Source organism: Meriones unguiculatus, chromosome 14 (genome assembly GCF_030254825.1).
Source record: "Meriones unguiculatus strain TT.TT164.6M chromosome 14, Bangor_MerUng_6.1, whole genome shotgun sequence".
Lineage (NCBI taxonomy): Eukaryota > Metazoa > Chordata > Mammalia > Rodentia > Muridae > Meriones > Meriones unguiculatus.
The window spans coordinates 25,922,247-25,947,423 of NC_083361.1; the positions used below are offsets into that span (position 1 = coordinate 25,922,247).

The following is a 25,177-nucleotide window of genomic DNA, read 5'->3' on the forward strand; positions in this document are numbered from 1 at the left end:
ACTGGATGGCAAGGCTTTATGCCATCTGTAAAGGAAAGGTGCTGCCAGGTGTGGCCTAAGTTCAAGGCCAGCCTCCACTATACCTAGGCTATGTGAGACAATAGAGGACTACATGAGTCTTCATGAGCGTGACCTAGAACTTTGAAAAGAAGATAAGGCCCTTCTCCTCAACCCCATGTCTTGCAGAAAGAAATCCTAAGCCTTGAGAGAGAATGTCTTCAAGTTCTTGACAGAGGTTAGGGTACAGGTCCCCTGATTCCGCTCTGAGCACTTTGTTCCAAGCCTGGTATTGCCCGGAGCCCCCAGAGAATGCCACAGAGCACAGACAGTATGAGGAGGCTCCCCACTGTGGCATTTAGACGTGAACTGGATCCAATAAGTTGTCTGAGGGACATCAACAGGCAGATGCAGGACCCCATCTGCCAGTAGCTATTCCTTGGCCCACAGTTTACTGGAATATTTCTGGTATTGTTTTTGTTCGGTTTCTTCCTCTGTCTTTCTTCGCTTCCTTTGCTTCCTTCCTTCCCAGGTGAGCTGGTAAGCAGCTCACTGCAGGCCCAGAGCGATGGAGCCTGTGGACCACGGACCAAAACCATGGGACCTTTGAAACTATGAGCCAAAATCAACACCGCCTCCTTTATTTTTGCTGGGTGTGTTTGTCACAGTGATGTTAAGCTGACTAACGTGCACATTAAGTGGTTTTCAGAATATATGCGAAGTTGTGCAATCAATATTCTTATCTAATTTCAGAACGTCCTCATCACACCCCACGAGCCGGCACCCCCACCTTTATCGCTTGCTGTTGCCTGTCAGCCACAGCCAACGTTTGTCTCTAAATTTGCCTATCCCGGATTTTTCATAGAAACGAAATCTGACAGCATGTCTCTCTTCTTCCTCTCAGCATGATTTTAAGGTTCAGTCATTGTAAAGATATCAGGACTTCATTCCCTTTTATTTTCAAACCGTCTGCTGTATGAAAACGCCACATTTGGCCATCTACTTATTAATGGAAGGATAATTGGGCTGTTTCCATTATTTTGGCTCTTATAAATGATGCTGTTGGAAGTGTGTCACTGAGGGGGATAGGCTTTGAGGTGTGAGAAGTTCAAACCGGGCCCAGTGGCTTGCTCTTCCTGCTGCCTGACAGTTCAGCTACCTCTCCAGCATCATGTCTGCCTGTGTGCAGCCGTGCTTTCATTCATGATAATAATGGACTAAACTGCTGAACTGTAAGCCAGCCCCAGTTAAATGTTTTCCTTTGTAAGAGTTGCCGCGGTCATGGTGTCTCTTCGCAGCAGCAATGGAAACCCTAAGACAATGTGTGTGAGCGCTTTGCCTGCATGTCTATATGTGCACCACAGGCATGGTACCAGTAGAAACCAAAGAGAATCTCATATCCCTTGGAAGTGGAGTTCCAGATGGTTGTGTGCTGTCCTCTGCAAGAGCAGTTAAGTGTTCTGAACTGCTGAGCCATTTCTCTCAGCCCCTTGTTGTTAATTTTTGTTTTGAGATAGGGTCTCACCATGTAGCCAAAGCTGGTCTGGAACTTGCTATGTAGACCAGTCTGGCCTGGAACTCACAGATATGTGCCTGCCTCTGCTTCCGGAGTGCTGGAGGACTATGCTATCTTGATTTTTTTTTTTTTTTTTAGATCAGTGTCTAACATAACCCAGGTTGGGCTTATACAGTGAAAAATGACTTTAAAATCTTGATCCTCCTGCTTCTGCCTCCAGAGTGCTGGGATTACAGGTGTGTGTCACCATACCTTGTCATCCTTTAGTTTGACTCTGCAGTTGACTCTGTCCTTGACTGGTTTGGCTTTTGTCACCCAACCTTCCTTTAACTAGGTACCATGGTCAAGTTGAATAAGGTAGTAATCTCAGCATCTAAGAAGCTGAGACAGAAGCCAGGCATGGTAGCACACACCTGTAATCCCAGCACTCTATGAGGCAGAGGCTGGTGGATCACTGTGAGTTAGAGGCCAACCTGGTCTACGAAATGAGTCCAGGACAGCCAAGGCTACACAGAGGAAAAGAAGAAGAAGGAGGAGGAGGAGGAAGAGGAGGAGGAGGAGGAGGAGGAGGAGGAGGAGGAGGAGGAGGAGAAGAAGAAGAAGAGGAAGAAGAAGAAGAAGAAGAAGAAGAGGAAGAAGAAGAAGAAGAAGAAGAAGAAGAAGAAGAAGAAGAAGAAGAAGAAGAAGAAGAAGAAGAGGAAGCAGCTGAGACAGGAAGATTGCTTTGAGTTTGAGGCCAACTTGGGCCACAGAATGGGATCCTCTCTCAAACAAGACAAAACCAAAACAAAGCAACAAAGCAAAAATTATGATGGCCAATGGAGGTTGGCAATTTCAAGTGAAGTTGGTTTAGACCATGGAGCTGGAAGTAGAAGCAGGCTGTTCTCAGACTCTAGAGGTGAAACTTGGAGATAATATGCTTCCCACAGCTTTAGTTACCTCTTGTCATCTGCAGTGGGAAAACACTAAATGGAAAATTCCATTTAAGGTAGCGGTGGCACATGCCTTTATTCCCAGCACTAGGAAGGCAGAGGTAGGTGAATCTGAATTTAAGGCCAGCCTGATTTACAGAGGGAGTTCCAGGACAGCCAGGATGGTTACACAAAAAAACCTTGTCTCAAAACACCAAGAACAGAAAAGGAAAAAAACAAAACAAAACAAAAAAAAAAAAAAAAGAAAAAAGAAACAATCCTCAGGTTTTATTTTTATTAATTTAATTGAGCATGTATGAAACGTGATTTCTGGGGATGGAACTCAGGTCTTCATGGCAAGCATTTTTATCCCCTGAACCATCTCACCTGCTAGTTCATACCTTTCCAGGTTTTTAATTAAATACTGCTCTGAACAACATGATGAAATCTCCTTTTGCCCTTTTCTGCCCTTTCCAGGAAGGGAATCACCCTTTGTCCATTGTATCCAGGCTGCATAAACTATCCAAGACCTATCCTATTAATATCAATTTTAGTTATAAGATCAACTGTCCTAAGACTGAACTATTGTGTTCAAGAAACTTATTTACTTAGTGACCCAAACACAACACTAGTGATCCTGATAATTTTAACACAGTATAGTGTTTGGTCATTAGTTATTACTGATTTCTTAGTATACTGAACTTATAAATTAAACTTAGCCAAAGTACGTATTATAGGACCAGGTTCTAGCTGCGGTTTCCAGCATCCAGTGACGTACCTGGATCCTATTCCCCAGAGTAACGGAGCACTGTACTATTTGACAAGGGAAGAAGCAGTGGATGTCTGGGAAATAGTTTATAGGATGGGTTTGCTGGCATGGCTTCCATGTTGGATTTTAGCCACACACAGGGGTCATATGGTGCACATGGGAAGCTGTAGGGCCAGACACACGTGAGAGACATCCATGGCCATCACAACCCACTTTTTTTGTAGCACTCCTTTGACACAGGTTCCTCTTTCTTCCTCCCCTCTCCCTTTTTCTCTCTCTCTTTCTCGGCTTCCTTTCATATTTGTAGTTAATATCTTCTATGGAGGGATTTCTAGCCATTACAGTTGTAACAACAAAATTTTTTAAAAAAAATTCTGCTTGAGCTTATATGGTGCTCTGTACCTGTGATCTCAGCTTGGGCTACATAATAAGATCCCATGAGGGGGAAAAAAAGGCTAGGAATCAAGAGCTCTTCTGCTTTTTACAAAAGACCCAGGTTTGATTTGCAGCACCCACATGCATGGCAACTCACAATTGACCACAGCTCCAGTTGCAGGGGCATCCAACATCTTCTTCTGGCTTCTGCGGGTACCACACCCACAGAAATACAGGCAAGCAAAACATTCATATACATAAAATAAAATCTGAAAAGCTAAAGATAAAAAGCCTGTGTGTCAATGTGAGAACACTTTACACTGAATACAAGACACAGGCGCACGAGCATGCGTGCGCATGCACACACACGCGTGTGCACACACACACACACACACACACACACTAACTCACAGAACACATGGGTCATAATTTTGTCTTTCTTGTGACTTTGTTGGTCAGGAGTTGAGGCAGGGCTGGGCTGGACAGTCCTCTCCCGAGTTTCTCAACCAGAGGCCAGGAGGAGCTGTGTTCGTCTGAAGCCTGAGCTGGGATGGTTGTCCCAGTGGTCTCCTTTAGATGGCTGCAGACCATGCTGGTGGTCTAGGGGGGGCTCAGGGGTGGAGGTGCCCCTTGTGTGCTTTATTTTGTTTCATTTCTGTGTTTTAAAAAATATTTTTATCAGTCAGGCTCGGCCTCTAATCCCAGCACTTGGGAGGCAGAGGCAGGTGGATATCTGTGAGTTCGAGGCCAGCCTGGTTTACAAAGTGAGTCCAGGACAGCCAGGGCTATAACCCTGTCTTGAAAAACCAAATACATATATAAAATGTATAATATATGTGTATGCCATATGTGTGCAGGTGCCTGTGAAGGCTGGAAGAGGGCATAGGACATGAAATCCCTCAGAGCTGGAGTTATAAGCAGTTTGTGAGCTCACTGATGTGAGTGCTGGGAATCAAACTTGGTTCTTCTACAAGAGCAGCAATTGCTCTTAACCTCTGAGTCCCCTCCCCTACCTTTTTTTTTTATTATTAAATTTTTTGAGACAGGGTCTCACTATTTAGCCCCAGCTGTCCTGGAGCTCAGTATATATATATATATATATATATATATATATATATATATATATTGCAGGCGGGTTTTCAGTTCCCAGAGACTTACTCACCTCTGCCTCCTAAATGCTGGGGTTAAAGGCAGGTCCCACCATACTCAACGTTTTTCTGTGTTTTCCAGTTAAAATTACAAGATGGCTACAAAGTAATAGGTGAGTTTCACTGTGGCATTACCATACACACTTCATTCAAATTTGTCCCTCTCCTACACTGCCCTCCTGGTACCTACCTCCTTCTCCCTGGCTGGTTCTGTCTTCTGGATTCAAGAGCACTTTTGGCTGGTATGTATACATGGCCATTTCATGGTAATTAATTTCACTTTTTTTCCCCTCCTCAGAGTAAGAATCCCAAGGGAGAGGTAAAAACTGTGTGGTCTTTCGTGCCATAGCCTTGTAATCCATTCCGTATCTCCTCCACTGTATTCTACTGGCCTCACGCAAGTGTGTTCAAGAATTGGAAGGCATATTGTAAAACCACCATGCTTAGCCTATGCCAGTGAAGGTTTGTGCATTCCGTTGTGTAGATATGTGTGTGTATGATGTATGCGAGTGAAGCTGCACACCTGTGTGGAGGGCAGAAGACAAGGTTTTGGGGTTGGTTCTCTCCTTCCGTTACTGGTCCCAGAGATCAGGTTGTTAGGCTTGTGTGTGCTGTCACTGGCTCAGTGAAAGAAGAGGACGCTGAGGCGCAGAGGTTAGGTTCCCATCACCTTGCCATTAGCAGAAGAGGCAGGATCTGATCCAGTCTGCTCTCTGAGACCACAGCCGCAACCTTACACTGCCTCTACAGGGAGATATTCCTAACATATTCAACTAAGCTGACACACATACAGTGAGTTTCTATTTATAACTGCTAGCTTGTAAACTCCTTTCAGCACATTCAAAACCACACAAGAGAACATGTGTCTGAGCCGGGTGCCTATAATCCCAGCACTCAGGAAGGCAGAGGCAGGTGAATCTCTGTGAACTGGAGGCCAGCCTGGTCTACAAAGGGAGTCCAGGACAGCCAAGGCAGAGAAACCCTGGGTCTCACCCTGTAGCCCTGGCCAGGAACTCACTATGTAGATCAGGCCGGCCTTGAACTCTCTGAGCTCACAGAGATCTGCCTGCTCCTGCTTCCAGCATGTTGGGACTAAAGGCAGGAGCCACCATGAGCAGTCTAGCACGGTTTTCTTTCTACTTTTCTTCCAGTCCTTCATCAGGTCTTTCGGAAAAGCTTCTCTGACCAGCCAGCTCTGGGATAAGTGCACCTTGGACCTCAGCGCTGCGCACTTGTTGGCCTTATCATTAAGGCTCACAAGGTGCCCATTGTCCTGGCTGCCTCCTCCAGTGGACTGTGAGCGCAAGAACGTGATCATGTGTGCAGAAGCTGGGCTCTCAGTGAACACTCTGGCAGAGGAAGACTGTCACTACCTGCAAATTTCTCAGGACGCTCAGGAGCAACTATCCCACATTTCTCCCCCACACAAACATAGGAACGGATATGCTACGCTCCAAATCTGTTGACAAGCACTGTGGCCTCATCCAAGGTCAATCACTACCCACCTACTCTCAGTCCATCAGTTACTGCTACAGCTTTTATCTCCCTCAATCACCGCCATACACTGTTTCTTTCTTTCTTTCTTTTTGAGCAAATACAGTCACCATCTGCATTCCGAAAACAGGGTACAGAGTTGAGTGAATATGAGGACAGTTCTATTTTTCATCCACGCCGTCACAGGTTGTTTCTTTCCTGAACTGGATCCCTGACTTATGCAATTACTGTCACCGTCGTCAGTCTTCCGGGTTTCTTCCTTCTTCGCCTCCGGGTGCTCCCGGGGGCTGGTCCGCGGGGTCTGCAGCTTAGGGCGCTCCGGAGCCTCAGCCCAGGCGGGCGCGGCCTGGCCCCGCCCCCTCATGCATATGTAGTACTCCAGCCCGGCGGCCCGGCCCCCAGACGGCCATTTGTAGCGGTGCTGGAGGCTGCGTTCGGCTGCGCTGCGGAGACGCGGAGAGGAGCGCGCTCCCTGGCTGCCGCGTCCCCTGCCTCGTCGCTTCCCCGGCTCTCCCGCGTCTCGGGCAACTCCCAGCCGGTCCGGGGGATAGCGCTCCGCTGCCCGCCAGGCCACTCACGGGCCCCGCGCGCCCTAACCGCCTCGTAGCCCAGCCGGCCGCACTCGTCCCCGGAGCCGGGCCTAGGGCGCGCGGCGGCCGGGCTGGGCTCCGGGCGTCCCGATGGCCGCGGCCGGCTGGCGCGACGGCTCCGGCCAGGAGAAGTACCGGCTGGTGGTGGTCGGCGGCGGCGGCGTGGGCAAGTCGGCGCTCACCATCCAGTTCATCCAGGTGCCTGGAGTGGGGCCTGCGGGGTGTCGGCGGCGGGGCGGCGCTACCTGTGGCCACGGCGACCCCGCCCGGGGCGCGCGGGTGCGGGGCTCCGGCGCCTGCGGGGCGCGCGGGGGCGGCTCGCGCGGGGCCGGGGCGCGCGGCTGCGAGGGCAGGAGCAGCGAGCAGTCGGCGCTGCGCTCCTGCCCCGCGGCCACGGCGCCGCGCTGCTACCCGCCAGGCGCCCGGCGCGGCGTCCGGGGACTCGGGCTTCTCAGGAATGTGGCCCGGAGGGCGGAGCTGGCCGGCTGGGAAGCGCAGTTCCACCTTATCGCCGTGGTCGGGGCGGGAGCCCGCGGGGAGCCGCCGCGGCTCGGGGCCCGGCTTCCTGCCCCGAGGGCCGGAGCGGGGACCCCGCGCATGCCTCGGTGGCCGCGGTGGCCCGGGCTACTTGGCGGCGGCTCCGCGCCGCCGGCTCCCGACAGTGTTTTCTCTTTGTGTGTGTTTGAGCTTCTCTTACAAGTAGTCTATTAGGTGGCACGTCCGGGTGGGAGTGTTTGATCGTGCCCTAGGGAAATAGTGGCTTCGAGGAAGTTAAAAATGTGCTTTGATAGGGGCGAGACCGTTTCCTTGGAATTCCCGGTGCCCGCCTGCTTCGCGCTTGGGTGAAGTTTGGGATGAGCCCCGCCAGGAGAAGGCGAGTGTGGAGTTTGTGTTGCAGCCCCCCTCCCCCCCTTTTGCTGGAGGAGGAAAGCCGGGTTGTGTCAAAGAAAAGGGAGGTGAAATTCGTCCTTAGATTTTATTCTCGGTTTAGAGGTCCGAGTGTTTTTTTTTTTTTTTTCCTTTTCTTTTTTGATTTTTTAAAAAACAAATGCAGATCTCTCTGCTTTTGTCACCCTGAAAGGCGTGGCATATGTTGGGAGAGAGCTCAGGTAGCCTGCTAAAATAACAAAGGTATTTTCACTGTATCAAAGAGTACGGGTGGCAAAATGTTTTATTTTATTTTTTTCCCTGTTTTCCGTTTCACCCGTTTGTTGAATTGGTAGATTTGAATAGCTTATTTTGTTTCCTTATAAACTGTGATGTTTATATAGTGTCGTTAAGGCGCACAGTTCCATAACCTAAGCGTGGTCGTCAGCTCTCACATCGAGTGAATGAACAATACTTGCTCCTGTAATATTTCATGGAATTGAAAAGTGCTGCTCAACCTTTGTGTTCAGAGAGGATGTTTATGTCATGAGCGTTGACAGTAGTGGTGGCGGCGGTGGGGGCCAGGTTGATTGAGAAGTGAGATTGGTTTAAGTTTACCAGACTTCAGTCGGGCTTTTTGCCTAGTTGCTGTTTGCCTGGGGCCAAAAGTGACTGACAAAACAAAGCAAGTCACAGCCAACTCTCCCTGATGGCTGGTATTGGAGGGAATCAAGAAGCCAGAGGACAATCCTGGGTCCCAGAACTGACGTTCCTTAGAAAAATTAAATCGGAAGCATTTAAGCTTTTGAGGGAGGGGCTTACCTGAATGTGGTTGCTTCCATAAGCTAAGGTATTCTGAGAAGTAGTATCAGAAACCCTGACACTCCAGGTAATTACTGTCTTCCCAATGACCTTCTAGAATTCATTTGTCGGATGCTTTGTGAGTGGTAAAGACATGCATGGTGATGAGGTATACAGCTAAGGACCGTGAATGAGCTTTGAATCCTACAGACTTGAATGTGTGCCTTTTGTTTATTGGCTATGAAATAGGTAGCCTTTCCAAGTCTCAATTTTCTTGTTAGTCAAATAGGTCTCACTAGCGGTGGCACATGCCTATAATCCTAGCATTCAGGGAGGCAGAGGCAGGTGGATCTCTGAGTTCAAGGCTAGCTTGGTCTACACAGGACAGCCAAGGCTACACAGAGAAATTGTCTTGAAAGAAAATCCCCCCAAACTCAACAAACAAACAAAACCAACCAACCAAACAAACAAACAAACCAAATAGGTCTCAGTACATATCCTTTATACATTTTACATTATGAGAAAGATCTTAGCATTGTATTGAGCATGCAACGTGTGCTCTTGATAGTAGCCATTTCTGTAAGTGTGTGAGATGTTTAGAAGCAAAGGGATTTTATTTGAAAAAGTCAATGTATGAGGGCTTCAGAAACGCACTGTGGGGCTGGGCATATAGCTCAGTGTGGAGTGTTTGTCTTGTGTGTGGGAAGCCCTGAGTTTGGTCCCTTATCCCTAAAAAAAGAGCACCGTGTCTTACTGGGAGTTGTGAGTGGAAAGGTGGTGAGTGTGGGGAGTCACAGATTGAAAAGAGGAGGCAGATACGTGTGGAAAGCTGGGAGTGAGAGGCATATGTGTCCTGGGGCTTTTGGGGCTGGTGAAACAGGAACACAGGCTCCGAGGTTGACTTGGTGAGGAGGAAGGAGGCACAGCACCTGTGTGGAGACTCTGCCCCCTGCCCCCACCCCGGCATGATGCTGGGTAAGTCACTTCACCTTCAGTCATCTGTAAGCTGAGGTAATAAAGTTAAACAGCCGTGAAAGTAAGATGGATCATCATCAAGGACTTTGGACAACTTGTAGTTCATGGAAAAGGTGGCATCCATTACTCTGTTAATTTTAGATTGTGGAGCTAAAGTCACAGTTTATCATCCACGTCCACACTCACATGTGAGCACATGCATATTGGCCGGTAAGCATACACACCACACTCACAGCTCCCCTCCCCCGTAAAAGGGTCGTGCACATGTGGATGACCTCCCAGTTTCTGTTCTCCCCCCCAGCATGCCCCACCACCTCACCAGGTGCTGGGGATCAAACCCAGGACCCTGGCAGTGTTGTAACCTTGGCACATCCCTTTAAAACTTACTAGTATTATTAATTGAATCTTGCTAAGGTTCTTAGGATAGTGTTGAGCTTTCTATATAGCGCAGGCTAGCCTTGAACTACTGTTGATGCTCCTGCTTCAGCATCTAGGGTAGCTAGGATTACAGGTCTGTACGCAGCATGGCTGCTCGTGCGTTTTTGAAAACATTGTACATTCTATTGGTGGGTAGAATGCCTGAGTGGGGAGTGACCTCTGCTTAGGACATAATCTTGACATAGAGCGTGAGTTAGGTGTTTTGGCTTCTTCCAGCCAGATAACTGGGGGTGTCCTCATCTTTCATCTTTTCTTTAGGGCTTTGAGTTCTTCTCTGTAAAGCACTGAGTTTGGTTGAACAGATCTCTGCTTCTTTTTCTTCTGTGTTCTGACTAGCTGGTGTCTTTGGTCTGGTTTCTTTGGTTTCCTAGGTCTCAATTTCGCATCTGAAAAGGCAGAATAACAGAGTGCTTAGGGTTTCTGGAGTAAATAATATGCCAGCAAGTCGAGCCGCTTGGCACAGCTGTGACGGAGTAAGTCAGTGACCACCTTATTTGTGGCTATTCAGTATCTTGATGTTCTTCCAAAACAAAATTTGTAGTTTTTCCTCAATCCATAATGTAATCCATTATCACAGTCTTCTCCCTTCCCACCTTCACCCCGTTTTTCCCTTCCCAGCTCCACCCTGAGATACTTAGATGAGGAGTGTTGATTTCATTGGAGTTGGGAAAACTTCATTAATTTGGAATTGATTTTTCAGAAATGATGGGACTGAGGTGGACCTTCGTGGTAGTACTGTTACCGGAGCTTTTAGGGTCAAAGCCCGGGCTCTGACATCCCAAACAAGCTAGGCTTGCCTTTGTCCCTCACATACCAATTAAAGACATGCAATGGTGAAAAGCAGAGAAAGTAAATTTATTGAATATGGTGTTGGGAAGAGGAACAAGTAAAGGGGACTAGGGATCCCTAAGTCTATCTTTGGGTACTGCCTTGAGGTTTGGGTTTCAATGGAAGGAAAGAGGCTGGGTCGAGCTGTGGTCCTGTCCCTCCTAAGTTCAGTTCCGTCTCTGGTAAGTTGTCACAATTGTGCGAAGTCTTGTGCTGGGACTCACATGCTCCTCCTCTGGCTTCAGACTGTTTTTCCTCCAGCATGAGATCCCTGAAGGAAGTTTTAGCTGTCTCTAGCCCACTGTTTCAATAGTTGGATGGCACAAGAGTTGCTCTCTCTGCTCTTCTGTCTGGACAGTTACAGCACATGTGTTTCAGGCCCTGGGTTCAGTCCCCAGTTACAGAAAATGAAGACGAGAATCAAACAAAAATGTAATCAGTATGTTTTGGGGTTAATGGTTTCTCCAGCAACTGTGAGAAGAGGCTGTATATGCTTTCACGGATTTAAAGACATAAATTACCGTGTTGCTGTTCTTCTGGCATCCAAACCTTTTACTTATCTGTTTGTCAGATTTTTTGAGCTGTATAGGGGTTAGGAGGCCTCAGGCTGTAGCCCAGGTTGGCTTTGCACTTGAGGTCCTCCGTCTCACCGTCATGAGTGTTTTGCTTACAGGCTTGTGCTCAGCTTCTCTTTCTTATTCTTGAGCATTCGTCTTAAGACCTTGTTAGCTCGGGCAGCTGACTCAGACATTGCTTCTTCTTAGACATTGCCCATTGGGGAATGCATTTTGATGTCCTTTCCTAGAGTACATATCCTAGATATATTTGGAGTCCTGTATTTGTGTCAGTAGTTACTTGATCTGTGTGCCAAGGCTGTGCCTTTAACATCAGTGCTGCTCCATGGCTGTGTCTTGGAGACACATGCTGTAGTTAGAAGTTAGTCCCCCAAGAGCAGGTGAGATGGCTCAGTGGGCAAAGCCTGCCTCCTTGAGTTTGGTGTCTGGAGCCCACGAAATGGAAGGAGAGAACTGACCCCTGAACGTTGACCTCTTACCTGTGTGTGCTAACATGAATTATTTTTTTTTTTTTTTCTGGCAGGGTCTCTGTAGAGCCCTGGCTATCCTGGAACTCACTACGTAGATCAGGCTGGCTTCATACTCACACAGATCTGTCTGCTTCTGTCTCCCAAGTGCCAGGATTAAAGGTGTGCACCACTACACCTGGCGAACTTTAAGCTTTTAGATTTTATTTAATTTCCTTTTTGAAATAGCGTCTTACACTCCAGGCTGGCTTGGAACTTGCTGTGAATCTGAGGATGGCTCTGCACCCCTGCTCTTCCTGCCTTCCCCTCCAGCGCGCAGCACCGTTGCAGTGTGCTCTCAGGGCTTTGTGTTAGGTGATTAGGGGACAGTTGATGGGCATCTACTTCGTTATCTGTGTGCTTACCCTCACACTCAGCAGCTCTGAGTCTGGAAAGTTAAGTATACCCTTTGAGCGTCTCGGGAATGCACACGCACAAGGCCGTGTGCAGATTAGAGGCCACCTCCACAGTAGCATAGTGGAGGAACCGTGGCGTGCTCCTCCACGAGACAGACACAGCTGCAGGAACGGCTGAACTGTGGAGTGTCTCCTCCAGACACATTGGTTAATGTAAAAACTAAGAGACAGTGTGGTAGAACACAGCTTTGGTCCTAGCACCTGCGGGGCAGAGGCAGAGGCAGTTAGATATCTGTGGGTCTGAGGCTAGTCTAGTCTGTAGAGTGAGTTCTAGGCCAGCTGGGGCTACATAAGGAGACCATGTCTCCCTGCCCTTCCCTCTCCCCAAAATGATGTGGGGCTAGAGATGGCCCAGGGGTTAAGAGCACCGGCTGCTCTTTCGTGGACCTGGATTCGAATCCTGGCACCCACATGTTGGCTTACAGCTGTGTGGAACTCCAGTTGCAGATGGTACAGATGTACATACAGGAAAACACCCAAACACATAAAAATTTTTAAAAAAGTTTAAAAGTAATTTCTGGGGGCTGAGAAGATGGCTCATTAGCATAAGCACTTGCCATACAGGTGTGTGGCCTGGAGTTTAGATCCCCACAGCCCACAAAAATGTTGGGTGGGTGTGGTGGCCTACCCATCCAGCACTCAGGAGCAAGCTGCCTAGCTAGACTACCTGAATTTAAGGCAGGTTCAAGGGAGAGACCCCGCTTCTAAGTGTAGGTGGAGAGTGAATAGGAAGACATCCAACATCAGCCTCTGGAAATGTTCTGCACACTTCCACACTCCTGTGCACCCCCAAGCATGTATATATATTACATATACATACATATTTAAAAAAATCTCCTGTGACAGTGTATGAAGGAAGGGAGAACTCAGAAAATGAAGTTGTATTTGCTCCTGGGGACAAAACCAAACCAGAACACAAAGATGCTTGGGAGACATGAGGTTAGTTACCCAGAGAGGGAGCAGGGGTGATCGTGGGAATGGGGACAGTGACCCTTCTCAGTACCATTTTTCTGACTTTTGGAATCCTGCTCATGTTTTACCCACTCCGTATATAAGTAGCAAGCAGTAATGCAATGAAGCAGTGAAGGAAAGGGACATCTTAAGGTGGGGGTACAGCCAGGGGTGGGGGTATACATCTGTGATCCCAGCTCTTGGGAGGTAGAGCTAGGAGGGCCAGCTGTTTGAAGGCCAGTATGGGCTACGTGAGCTCTTATCCCAATAAACACAGAATGGAAGATGGGATACAGATAAACGCATGAACTGACCTGGCAGATGAACAACAGAAATGTTGAAAGGACCAGAGGGAAATACTTCAGGTAACTTTTGAACCCAGTGTTTGGACTGTGTCCTCAGGATAAAGATGGAAAGAACCTGAAGCAAACATTGAGCTTTGGTCAATAGGCTCTGCCCCTCCCCCCCTTCTTCCCTCTCTTTCTCCCTCTCCTCTGTTCATCCCTCCCCCTCTCTCTCATCAACTCTTCCTTCCTCCCTCCTTTTTTTCTCACGTAAGCATTGTTTTACAGTTTGTTGTGCTTTTGTATACTGATATTAACAAATAAGCAAATGTATTTTGCAAAATAGAGACCATTGTCTCCCTGCTGGAGGGAAGGAGGCTGCAGAATTGGCGAGGGCAAAGGTTAGAACAAACTCTGTTGTTTGCTTGACATTGAGGATACTGGCCTGAACTACAATTTAAAAAGACCTAGGCACGTGAATCCCTTGCTGAGCACCTTTCCAGCTCCACTGAGAGCTGCAGAAACAGTGGCCCACTAACATGCAGAGGGCCAGAGGGGCTTCAGGGAACCATCTGATTCCAGGGCTGGGCTTGGAAAACAAGGTGAGCCTGGAATGCCCTTCATTCTAAGGAAGTCCTCAGAAAAAAACGGACCATTGGGAACTTGTAGAGAAAGACAAACCAGCCTGGAAGAATCACTCCGTGCTAAGCTGGGGACGGTTTTATCATTAAAATAGACAATCACTTATTGCCTGTAAAGAATCTATGCCAGCACTGGGATTGGGAGGCTGCAGGAGGATCGTGAGTTGGAGACCAGCCTGCACTACATGGCAAGATCTTGTTTCAAAACCAAGCACAAACTTGATCTGTGGGTACATGATAAGTAAAAGATTTGAACAGAATTCTGACTAATGAATGAACACACAGGAAATAGCAGAATCAGGGAAAAGATCCGTTTGGTAATAGTAATGATTAGGCAAGAATCATAAACGAATATTAAAACGAGTAAATAAGAAGGTGGGTGTGGTGGGGTATGATTCCCACTCTTGGGAGGCTACCGTGGGAGGATCCTGAGTTCCTGGCTAGCATGGGCTGTGTCGGGAAAGTAGCAGGGCTTTAACATAGTGTCAACATGTGTTTCTCTAACAGAGGAGGGGCCTGGCTGACCTCACTTTGATGTCAAAGTGTGCTGCAGCCCCAGGGCATCCTAGGGAGGTGCCCAGCCACAGAGTTACACTCCCGCAGCCAGCATCTTCAATGTTGCTTGAGGGAACAACAGTGAGCAGTTTGTTTTAGAGGGCCGTAGCTTACCCATGGATGGGTACTTCTGAGAAACGTGTCACTGGTTTTGTCTTGCGAACATCATGGAGTAAGCTGGCACTAAGATGGCTAACATGTCACTGGGCACTGCCACCTCAACTGGGACTTATGATGCTCAGAACTGTTTGTTTATCCCAGTTATGTCTAGTTGAAGACTAGCTGGACATTGAACGGTATTATGTCTAATAAAGCCAGACTGAGGCATACAGGGGACCAACCGTTTCTCTGTTTAATTATATCTTTTCTACGTTTGTATTTGTTATCTTGGGAGAAAAACGTTGGGAAGCTTAGGTTAGGCCAGTACACATTTTGGCCATGAACTCTAATGATTGTCCTAACAGCTTTTCCTTTTTGTACCAAGTATGTTTTTTGCTGTGTAGATGCCTTTGTGTCTATTCTTTTTCTGACTGGGATTTACCCTAAAACTATTTATCTTAACCATGCTTAACCAGGAGAATTGGAAATGCTACTGGGGTAGTTATGGAAAAATTGAAGTGTTTAGCAGGGTTAAATTTTTTTCTTTTAACGTTTGTGTATGTGTACATGTGTGCCAAGGCATGCATTTGGAGGTCTGAGATCAGTTTGTGGGAGTTAGTTCTAGCCTTCCACCATGTGAGGTCTGGGGAGTGAATTCTTGTCATCAAATTTGCTGGCAAGTGACCTTACTCACTGAGCCATTTCGCGGCAGGTTTATCTTTTCTTTCTTTCTTTCTGACTTCCACCCAGTTCTTTAATTTACTCTCCTTATTTAAAACAGCCAAATGTGTGAAAAAGTTGCAGTATTTTAAAAATACGTCTTTCTCTTTTGTGTAATGATGTGAGAATAATTAACAGTCAAAGAACTACTTTGTCATTCAGGATTATTGCTTTTTTTTTCATTTCTGTTCTGATTTCAGTGCTTATAAGCAAGCATCATGAACAACAAACCTTTCTTTCCTTCTTCTCTCTTTCTTGCATTTGCTTTTTTTTTAAAGCTGGCTGTGGTGGTGCACTCGGAGGCAGAGGCAGGCAGTTATCTCTGAGTTTGAGGACAGCCTGGTCTATAGAGTGAGTTCCAGGATAGCCAGGGCTACACAGAGAAACCTTGTCATGAAAGAAACCAACCAACCAACCAAACAAACAACCAATCAAGCAACCAAACACAACTTTTGCTTTTTTGAGATAGGCTCTCACTTAGCCTAGGCTGGCCAGAAACTCACTATGCATCATGGCCTGACTCAGCCTCCTGAGTGCTGGGATTGCAGCTGTGAGCCATTGTGCCAGCTAGTTTCATGTCAACTTGACACAAACTGGACTTGTAGAAGAGGGAAGGAGCCTCAGGTGAAAAACTACCAACATAAGATCAGGCTGTAGGCAAGCCTGTGGGGCATTTTTCTTAATTAGTGATTGATGGAGGAGGCCCATGGGCAGGTGGACCTGGCTTCTATAAGAAAGCAGGCTGAGCCAGCCAGGGGAAGGGAGCCAGCAACAGCACCCCTCCGTGGCCTCTGCATCAGCTCCTGCCTCCAGGTCCCTGCACCGTGTGAGTTCCTGTCTGTCTTGGAAGCTTGAGCCTAATAAGCCCTTTGCTCCCAGAGTTGCTTTGGTCCTGGTGTTTTATCACAGCAGTAAGTCACCCTAACCAGGACAGAAACTGTCTGTCCTGTTAGGATAGTGGGGTATTGCAGTGACAGACATGACCATGTTGTTTGGGGGAAGATTGTGGAAGGACTTTGGAACTTTAGGTGAGAAAAGTGTTGGCTTGGTGAGCTGTTCTGTGGGAGTGGAGAGAAACATTCAGACCACAGGAGGCCTGGCTTGTGAAAGTCCAGAGGGAAGTTTGAGAGTCACTAAATTAGACTGTCAGGGCCATCGCGCATTCTTTTGAATTAAGGTTCTGGCCAGCTGGGGCTGGAGAATCAGCTCCGATTGACGAGAGACTAGCACCACTGAAGTGAAACCTTTGCTTTACTGGGGCAATTGATCCTGGTCAGCTGGAGCTGAGAAATTAGAGGTGATTAAGAAGAGACCAGCATCAGTGAGGTGAGATCTTCTGGGAAATGTTTGCTCACTGTCAGTGCACAGAAGCTGTGTTGCAGGGGTAGCCAATGTCATACCTTGCTTTGGCAGCTGAATTTGGCAGTGGCAGTCACCCAGTTAGTACTGATTTTGAAGGCATGAAGGGGTCATGGATCGCAGCTAAGGCTTGGCACTACTGAGAGGCCAGGAGAGGCCATTGGTTAGGGTGTAGCCCCAGTAGCAGTTGAAGGCCCCCAGGATTAAAGTGGTCATGCAGAGAAGTTGAATGCAGAGAAGTTGAGGCTTGGCACCATGGAGAGAGCCTAGAAGAGGCTGTTGGTGAAAGTGCAGCTCAGTTGCCTTAGAAGACCGCAGCATTTTAGAGATCTCAGTACTGTGGGAATCGCAGCAGTGGAGGAGTGGAGCCAGCCAGAGCCTAGAAGACTATAGGGGTGTGCTGCGGCGGGTGGAGCCAGAGAAGTGACCCAAGCCCTTCGGGAGGAGTCCGAAAGATCACGAGTGGATCCCAGACACTGAACATCGAGTTACCACAGAGTTCAAGTTTGATTTTGCTTTGATTGTGACTGCGCCATGGCTCACTCCTCTGGGAGTAAGAAAGCATTTAACCTGTGGTGTATTGAGGGCTGGAGGGATGACTCAGTGGTCAAGAGTGCTTGCTGCTCTTGTGGAGGACCCTGGTTCCAGTCCCAGAATTCCCATGGGGGGCTCACAACCACCTGTAACTCCAGTTCCAGCGGGTGGGGTTCCCTCTCTGGCCTCTGTGGGCATTGCACACGTGTTGTGGCGCACACGCTCGTATACATCAATAAGAATGAAAGGCATATGTAGCATATGCTGTTAGTTATGGTTATCTTATTGTTAGTTTTGTTTTACTTTTTTCTTCTGTGTGCTGCTGCTAGAGTGGAAACTTAGGACCTTGAGTGGTAAGTGACGTCTATTGGCAGCCTTTCCCTTACACTCCCACCTGCTCTTTGTTTTTGGAACTTAAATAACTTTCCGGTGCTTTTTAATGAGACTACATAGGGTAGTAGTCACTTTAGCATGATGGTGGTGATTGGCGAAGGCAGATGCATGAAAATGGTGGAAATCCTGTCTTTCTTTTCTTTTTTCTTTTATCTGCTCCCTTCGATTTCTGTCCTGCAGAAGTAACTTTTCCCTGTGTGCCTGACCCACTTATCATTGCTCTGGAAACATTTCTTTAAAGTTTTTTTCTTTGTTCCTAGCTTGTCTGGGGAAGCGCCAAGACACTCAGGGCTGGGAAGGTTTTCTTTTCCATTTCTGTATTTATCTCCTTCTGTTATCTTCTGAAATGCCAGGCTATTCCTTTACTGACTGTTTCAAGTTACTCCATTCTAGGAAGTTCTGTCAAAATCGCTTTCGTCATGGATGGCATTTTCTGGGTGTCTGGCGTAACCATCTGAAGCAGGGTTCATATCTTTGATAGCTCAGTCTGATTTGAACGGTGGCAACGTTTTCTTAAGACCACACAATTGGCATTTTTCTAAATCTTGATACTGTTCAATGAGACCATTTCTTCTAAGGCAACTGTTATTTTTGCCTTTGTATAGAAGAATACGTATTTCTTTGTTTATGAAGAAGCATTCCTGATGTTGGAAGTCAAGAACTGGCCCGTGCTTAGAGACACTGCAAAAGGGTTCTGAACCTTCCATTGTTTTGATACAAAACGATGAGTCGAACTTCGGGGTTTTTAATATTCTTATTTTTTACTTTTATAAATTATCAACAAGGTTTTAACATGAGACATTCAGTGTAGTTACTAGTTCTTGGACTTTGGCAGAGAGGTTTAGAGGTTGTTTTTTTTTTCTTCCCAGTGCTGGAATTGAACCCAGGGACCTGTCCATGCTAGGCAAATGCTCTACTACTGAGCTACAGTCCCAGCCCAGCTTTCAAAATTATAAATCCTTCACTCACTGTTCATCTTTCTGCACTGGAACAAGTAGAAAGAAGTTGGAGAGTTTCTGTACACACAAACTTGTGTGTGTGTGTGAGTGACATTAAATGTTAAATATTGTTGTTATCTTTATGGTTTCATATATAGAATTGTTAGTTGTTATATGTCATTATTTCATTATTTGTTCTGCTTCTCACTAGTGAAAACCACTGCAGGTAGATTAATTATTTCATTATTTCGTTTATCTGATTTTAAGTAAATGCCTACCTGCTTCTCACTAGTGTTTTTCGCTAACTGTATTTTTTCTTAGTGTTTAATACTTATTTGGACATCCTTAATTGTTTTGGATTTGTTTTTATTGCTCATATTTTAAATAGTGTAGTGTGTCTGTGTATGGGTCTGTGCCCACGTGTGTGCAGGTACCCGTGGCGGCCGCCTGAGGATGTTGGATCTTCTGGGAACTGAACGTGGGTCCTCTGTAAGAACAGTATGTGCTCTTAATTGCTGAGCCGTCCCGCTAGTTTCCATCATCCTAAGTTTTATGTAATTCACACTGGAGAAAAGTTGGGTGGGTCCTTTTGATTGTGGATCAAAGGTCAAAGAAAAGGACCTGTAAATCTGTGCCTTAGAACTTGAGGACTTTTTACCTTTTGCTGGTGTCGGGCTTCGTCTGTGTTGTAACTTGCTCTTCCACTGAGCTGCGTCCTCCCAGCCAACATTAATGTTGGATTTTTGTTATGTGAGCCCAGCTCTGCCTGTTGTCACGCAGTCTGACCGCTGGCATGTGATACTCCTGACTTAGCCCTCCAGTGGCCAACGGTGCAGGCCTGCTCTAGCAACACTTAGGAATGTTCGTATTTTCTTCTGTGTCTTCAAGTAGAGTTGTACTCTGTGGCCTCTCCTGAAACCCTTAATTTTATTCCTCTGGCATTGAGGATACATTGTAAAGACGGCTTCAGAAGTAGAGGCTGCTTCTTGAGAACGGATTCCTTGTGGCTTTTGTTGTTCTCCTAGGTGGTCTCCCAGCATTAAACAATATGGCCTCAGTGTTGTTTTCCTGTGGAACAAGCTGCTTGTGAGTCAGATTTAGATGCTGGTTCAGCAGGGTAGGAGTGGATGGCTATGGACAAGTCTGTCCATCTCCATGGGGACTTTAGACATCAGTTTCAGCCCCATTCATTTTGACACTATTTTAGACCCTGTGTGCTAGCATAGAAACAAGTGTGTTAGTTAAATACTTTGTGTCTTTATCATTAGGTTGTTTGACCTCATATTTGTCTTTGCATGTGCATTTTATTTTTCAAAATTAGTTTTGAGACTCACAGGCCAGGAGCACCATTGTTATATACAACTAAGCATATTGCCAAATATAGGTTGATGTCTTTTAAATTGCTAACATTTAGTCTTAAATAAAACTTAATTGGAAATCAAAGAGATCTTAGGAGCAGGCACGATTGCCCAAACTTGTACTCTAGTTAGTACTAGGGAGATGGATGCTGGAGGAGCAAGAGTTCAAGGTTGCTCTTGGCTGTCTGGTGAGTTTGAGTCCAGCCTGCACTGTATGAAACTCTGTTTCAAAACAGGGTCTTAGGAAGAAATGAGTTGTGTCTATTTATGTCCCCATAGCAGCTGGTACTGAAGAGGGCAAAGAGCCAGCTTTCATTTCAGATTTCAGAGTTTCTCTGTAATAAAAAGATCGTATATGTGGCATGCAGATTTGAATCTTGAGTTTTGTTTCAGCAGGGCTGGGAAGAGGGCATAACAGGTAAAGTGTTTGCCATACATACATGAAGCTTGGATCCCCAGAACCCTTAGGAAAGCCAGACACAGTAGTGTGTACCCTTAACCTCCTCACTGGTAAGCAGAGATAGGTAGAGGCTTGCTGGACCACTGTGTAGTCAAAAGGAGGAGCTTCAGGTTGAGAGAGAGGGACAATGTGTCAGCAAGATATTTCTGGAGTAAATGCCTGCTGCCCAGCATGATGGACCTGAGTTCAGTTGAAGATCAGTACGGTAGACAGAGAGGACCACATGTTGTCCCCTGATCTCCAGACAAACTCTGAGCGCGTACACACACATGCACACACGCTTCTTTAGCCAAAATGGTCTTTGGCCAAGATAGTCTTACTTATTTAATCTCTGGAAATTCTGACTTGAACAATGTGAAAGAGCCTTGAGAGAAAGGGCTTGAAAAGCTGCTGCTTTTGTCTTCCTGGTGGGTTTTTCTCCTAATGCCTTGTTTTTGGTTACACTGTGACATGTGGTTGAGATTAGAACATTCAGCAGTTTGTTAGCTGGAAGGAAAGGAATGGCAAGCAGGCAGTGGAGTCCAACGGCAAGGAAGGTTTGTGATAGGGAAGAATGTTGATGGCTCAGAAATTATGTGAGAACGATATGATTATGAAATTTGTGATTTCAGGTCTTTGGCTTCTGAAATTAAGATGGGGCAGCTGGCTAAGGTAGGGCTTGCCTTAATCACTGTGTGCATGTTTCTGTACATGTACACACAGGCATGTCTTCAACTCAGTTCAAGTGGGCTTAAACTTAGAGCTCCTGTCATTCTGGCACTCACCTATGACCCCAGCTGAGGCAGGAGGATTACCAGGAGTCTGAGGTTGGACTGGGATACTGATGAAACTCAGGCCTAGAGAGAAGTTTGTGGGGTTTGGAATAAAGAAAATGGAAATAGAATCTAAAGCAAAGGTTGTTTTTTTTTTTTTTTGTTTGTTTTGTTTATTTATTTTGAGACAGGGTTTCTCTGTGTTACTCTGGCTATCCTGAAACTTGCTTTGTAGACTAGGCTAGCTTTGAACTTAGAGAGGCAGAGACTGCCTCTGCCTCCCAAGAGCTGAGATTAAAGACTTGCACTACTAGCATCCAGTTAAAGCAAAGGTTTAAGTCTGTAATTGCCTAATGAGTTTCCATGTTTAGATAGATTTATAATAATGTATTGCCGCCCTGTATTAATTACTTCAGGAAATGTGCTGGCATATTCATGCCAACAATTTGGTTTAATGAACTATTTTGAAATTATCAAATCATTTAATGTGAAAGTATTTTTCTTGTCACTACTCCTGTGTTTTATGGACAAGCCCTATTCAGTCACCCTGGAGATGGTGGGGTTGTGTTCAGAGTTCATCACATTTTGAGTCTTGGGGTTCCTTATCATTATGAATTCTGGGAGCTTCTATGATCATTAATTCATTAATCAAAACCATCTGTCTGTCTGTCTGTTAGTCTGTGAGATTGGGTCTCCTTATGTTTGTTTCCCCGGGCTGCTCTCGGACCCCAGACTCAAGCCGTCCTGCCTCAGCCTGCTGAGCACCTGGCCTGCAGGCAGATGGCAGCTCACATTGTTTGAGTAGGTATGAAAATAGTGCGAAACCTCTGCCATCTGTGATTGGGCTGGGAGTCTCCGTTGTCAGTTTTTAACCCGTGGAGGCTCGGCTGTTGTATTTCCCCCGGCTCTTACTGTATGTGATGTAGCTGCTTGAGGCTTCTCTGTGGCAGACGGGGTTTCAGGAAGCAGCATTAGTCAGATGAAGTTGTCTGACACGGGTTACTTGGGTTTGTGGTTTTGGATGAACAGTGTGCGGGGGCACAGCTGCTGTTTGAGCAGCTTGGTTCCAGCTGTCCTCCTTGCCTGTCACAAAATACCCCACATTCCTTTTCTTAACCTCTTGTCATATTCTAGACTATTACTTAAGCGGATCCTCGTGATCATCACTTTGGATGACTTTTCCACCACTAATCACTATTTGCTTAGAACGATGCTGGTGATGGGTTGTGTAACAGGTTTAAGCCCTGCGGTCTTTGTAATTTTGGGTTGTGAGTTAATGTTAGAGTTGTGAAATCCTAATTTAAAACAATTAAGTGATTGGCATCAAAAAGGGCACCAAACTTGATGATATCCCAAGCAAGTAGCTGGTATCTGGGTAACGAACTCATTTCTTATTTTAATCTTATCTGTAAGTTTCAAATTTGTAGGTAAAACGAAAAGCCACAATAATACTATGTTATATGACTAATACATCTCTCACTGTGTAGCCCTGGTTGCCCTGCAACTTGCTATGTAGACCAGGCTGGCCTGGACCTCTTGTAGATACACCTACCTGCCTCTGTCTTAGTGCTGGGATTGAAGGTGTGTGTCACTAAGCCTGGCTGCACGTATGATTCTCTGTGTCAGACATCATACTAGAAGTTCTAGGAGTTGTGGTACTTAATGTCTAATTTCTTCAGACATTAGTTCCTCAGTACCTTCCTCAAGAACCCGGTGACAGATCTGATTTGAATTTACATTTTCTGATTTTCAAGCCGCTGCGGACTTGGCTAACACTGACGTTTCCATGTCACTGTGTCTGCTTTTCTGCTTTTTACAGAATGGGTAGGCTTGCTTAATTGCAAAGCTGGGGTTGAGTAGGAAGCATAGCATTGTTCTCAGCGTCCCTCCTCCTGGCCTTTGATCAGTGATCCATTTTGCTGTTTCTACACATGGTTGTCAGGCTGCTGCCCTTTTCCAGCTGGGCAACCCTAATGTGCAAGCATCAAGGGTAGCCTGTTTTAAACCCCTGCCTCATACCTAAGAGAATGGCTGCTCGAACAGTGCATTTATTACCTGGTTTTGTGGCCCTCTTCCTTTGCCCCATCCCTTCTAGTGTGCTGAAATTCTCATTTTGTTGTTGGTAATTTTATTATTATTATTTTTGAGACAGGATTTCTATTATGAAATCCTGGAACTCACCCTGTAGACCATTGAGTTCAAGGCTGACCTTGAACTCACAGAGATCCACTTGCCCCTGACTCCCAAGTGCTGAAGGATTAAAGGCGTGTGCTGCCACTGCCTGGTTCAAAACTGGATTCTTTTCAAACATCTTCGTTTGTCCTGTTACTTCTTGGTTCTTAGCCATCTTTCTGGCTTAGGTTTTATTCTCAGCAAGCCTTTCTTGAGGGAATATTCAGATCAGGCTCTGGCCCCTTCCAGCTCTCTCTGTAGTATCTTGGGGACTTTGTTGTTGCTTTGTCTTGTTTTTAGACCTTTTCTGTTTTTTGTTGTGCTGAGAAATGACCCAGAACCGTCGCCTGTGCAGCAAGCACCTGTGTGGTCACTGGGCCATACCCCAACCTTCCTGAGTATTTGGAGAGTTAAACTGCAGAATCCCCCACCTCAGTGTGTGTCATCTGGGGGAGTTGCTCACACACCATACTGTGGTCACAAAGGCCAGGAAATCATAGTCATAATTTAATTTATCTTGTTCTGACGTCCTTTGTAGGAAAAAGACAATTATTCTGGGCCAGGATTCGGCCTGGACTGGATGTTGCTTTTATCTTGTCATGTATTTTTAGTCTTCCAGTTGTTTGCAGGAGATGTATGTCAGAATTAAATGGTGTGTTTTGGGCAGCTGTGTCACCAGTGCTGTTACGTCTTTCTCCAGCACGTCCTAGTGAAGAGGCATGTGTTGTCTGTCTGTCTGTCTGTCCCATATTGATGGCAGGAGACTTCAGTGCTTAGCTCAGCACTGTTGTTGTCTTTGAAATGAGTTAGATACCTCTGTGGGTAGGGATATGAAGATCCGTTCAAAAACTGATTTTATTTTAGCCTTTGGGTTGCGTCTCTTTCCTCTTCTGTTAAACCTGCCTCCCCCTTATATCTCCACTGGCTCTACTTGGCATTTTGTGACACGGTTTTCATGTCTTCAGAGTTTTCAGGCCTAAAAGAGTAGTTACTTAAAAAAAAAAAAAGTTCTTTGACTGTTTTTACGTGTATGCATGGAGGTCACCTTGGCACTGAAGTTAGACAGCTGCGAGCTGCCTGGGGGTACTGGGAACCTAATGCAGGTCCTTTGCCCGAGAGGAGCGCTGCTGGTTGCTGGAGGGAAAGGGAAGCGCGGACGAGGCTTCTCCAGAAGCTCATGTGGTAATAACCCCGTGTGTTCTACTAGTTCTGGTAATGGTGGCTAAGGTAAGAAGACGAGTCCTCCACCCTGGGAGTGCCGGTGCTGGGTAAATGCACGGGAACTGCACACCAGGTTTTGATTAGCTCCTGGCTGGGAGGGGGCGATGATTACAGAGGGGATGCCACAGTCTTCAGTCTAGTAGGTGTGGGTAAGTGCATGCCCATTTTGCTCTTCCAGCAGTTTCTGAGTTCCTGTTACAGCTAAGCAAGAATGAGGGCTGTGCTCCGACTTACCTTTGCAGTCAGATGGAAACTTAGCTCTTGATTTGTTGACAGGACAGGAGTGTGTTCTTTTGGGGGTTTCCTTCAGGTTGGGAAATAATTTCCCCCCATGACTACTTAAACAATAAATAAAATTTGGTTAAGATAATGAATGGGTTAAGATAAATGGGTAAAAATTTCCCATTTGTGGATAAAACTGCTCTGTGTGTGTATGTTATGTGTATGTATGTATGTATGTATGTATGTGTGTGCATATGTGCGCGTGTGCGCAAGCAGAGGGATGTGTTGTGATCTGCTTTTAAAATGGTTTTA

The 25,177-nt window shown here is 46.3% G+C and overlaps 1 protein-coding gene across 1 annotated transcript in view; it reads left to right on the forward strand.

Moving 5' to 3' along the window:
• The first annotated feature begins 6,602 nt into the window (after positions 1 to 6,602).
• Rras2 (RAS related 2) overlaps positions 6,603 to 25,177 on the forward strand; it is a 67,098-nt gene continuing 48,523 nt past the window's right edge. The window contains exon 1 of the mRNA XM_021649605.2: positions 6,603 to 6,998. Within this exon, the coding sequence (XP_021505280.1) occupies positions 6,891 to 6,998 (108 nt within the window). The 5' untranslated portion in view covers positions 6,603 to 6,890. The remainder of the gene's footprint in view (positions 6,999 to 25,177) is intronic.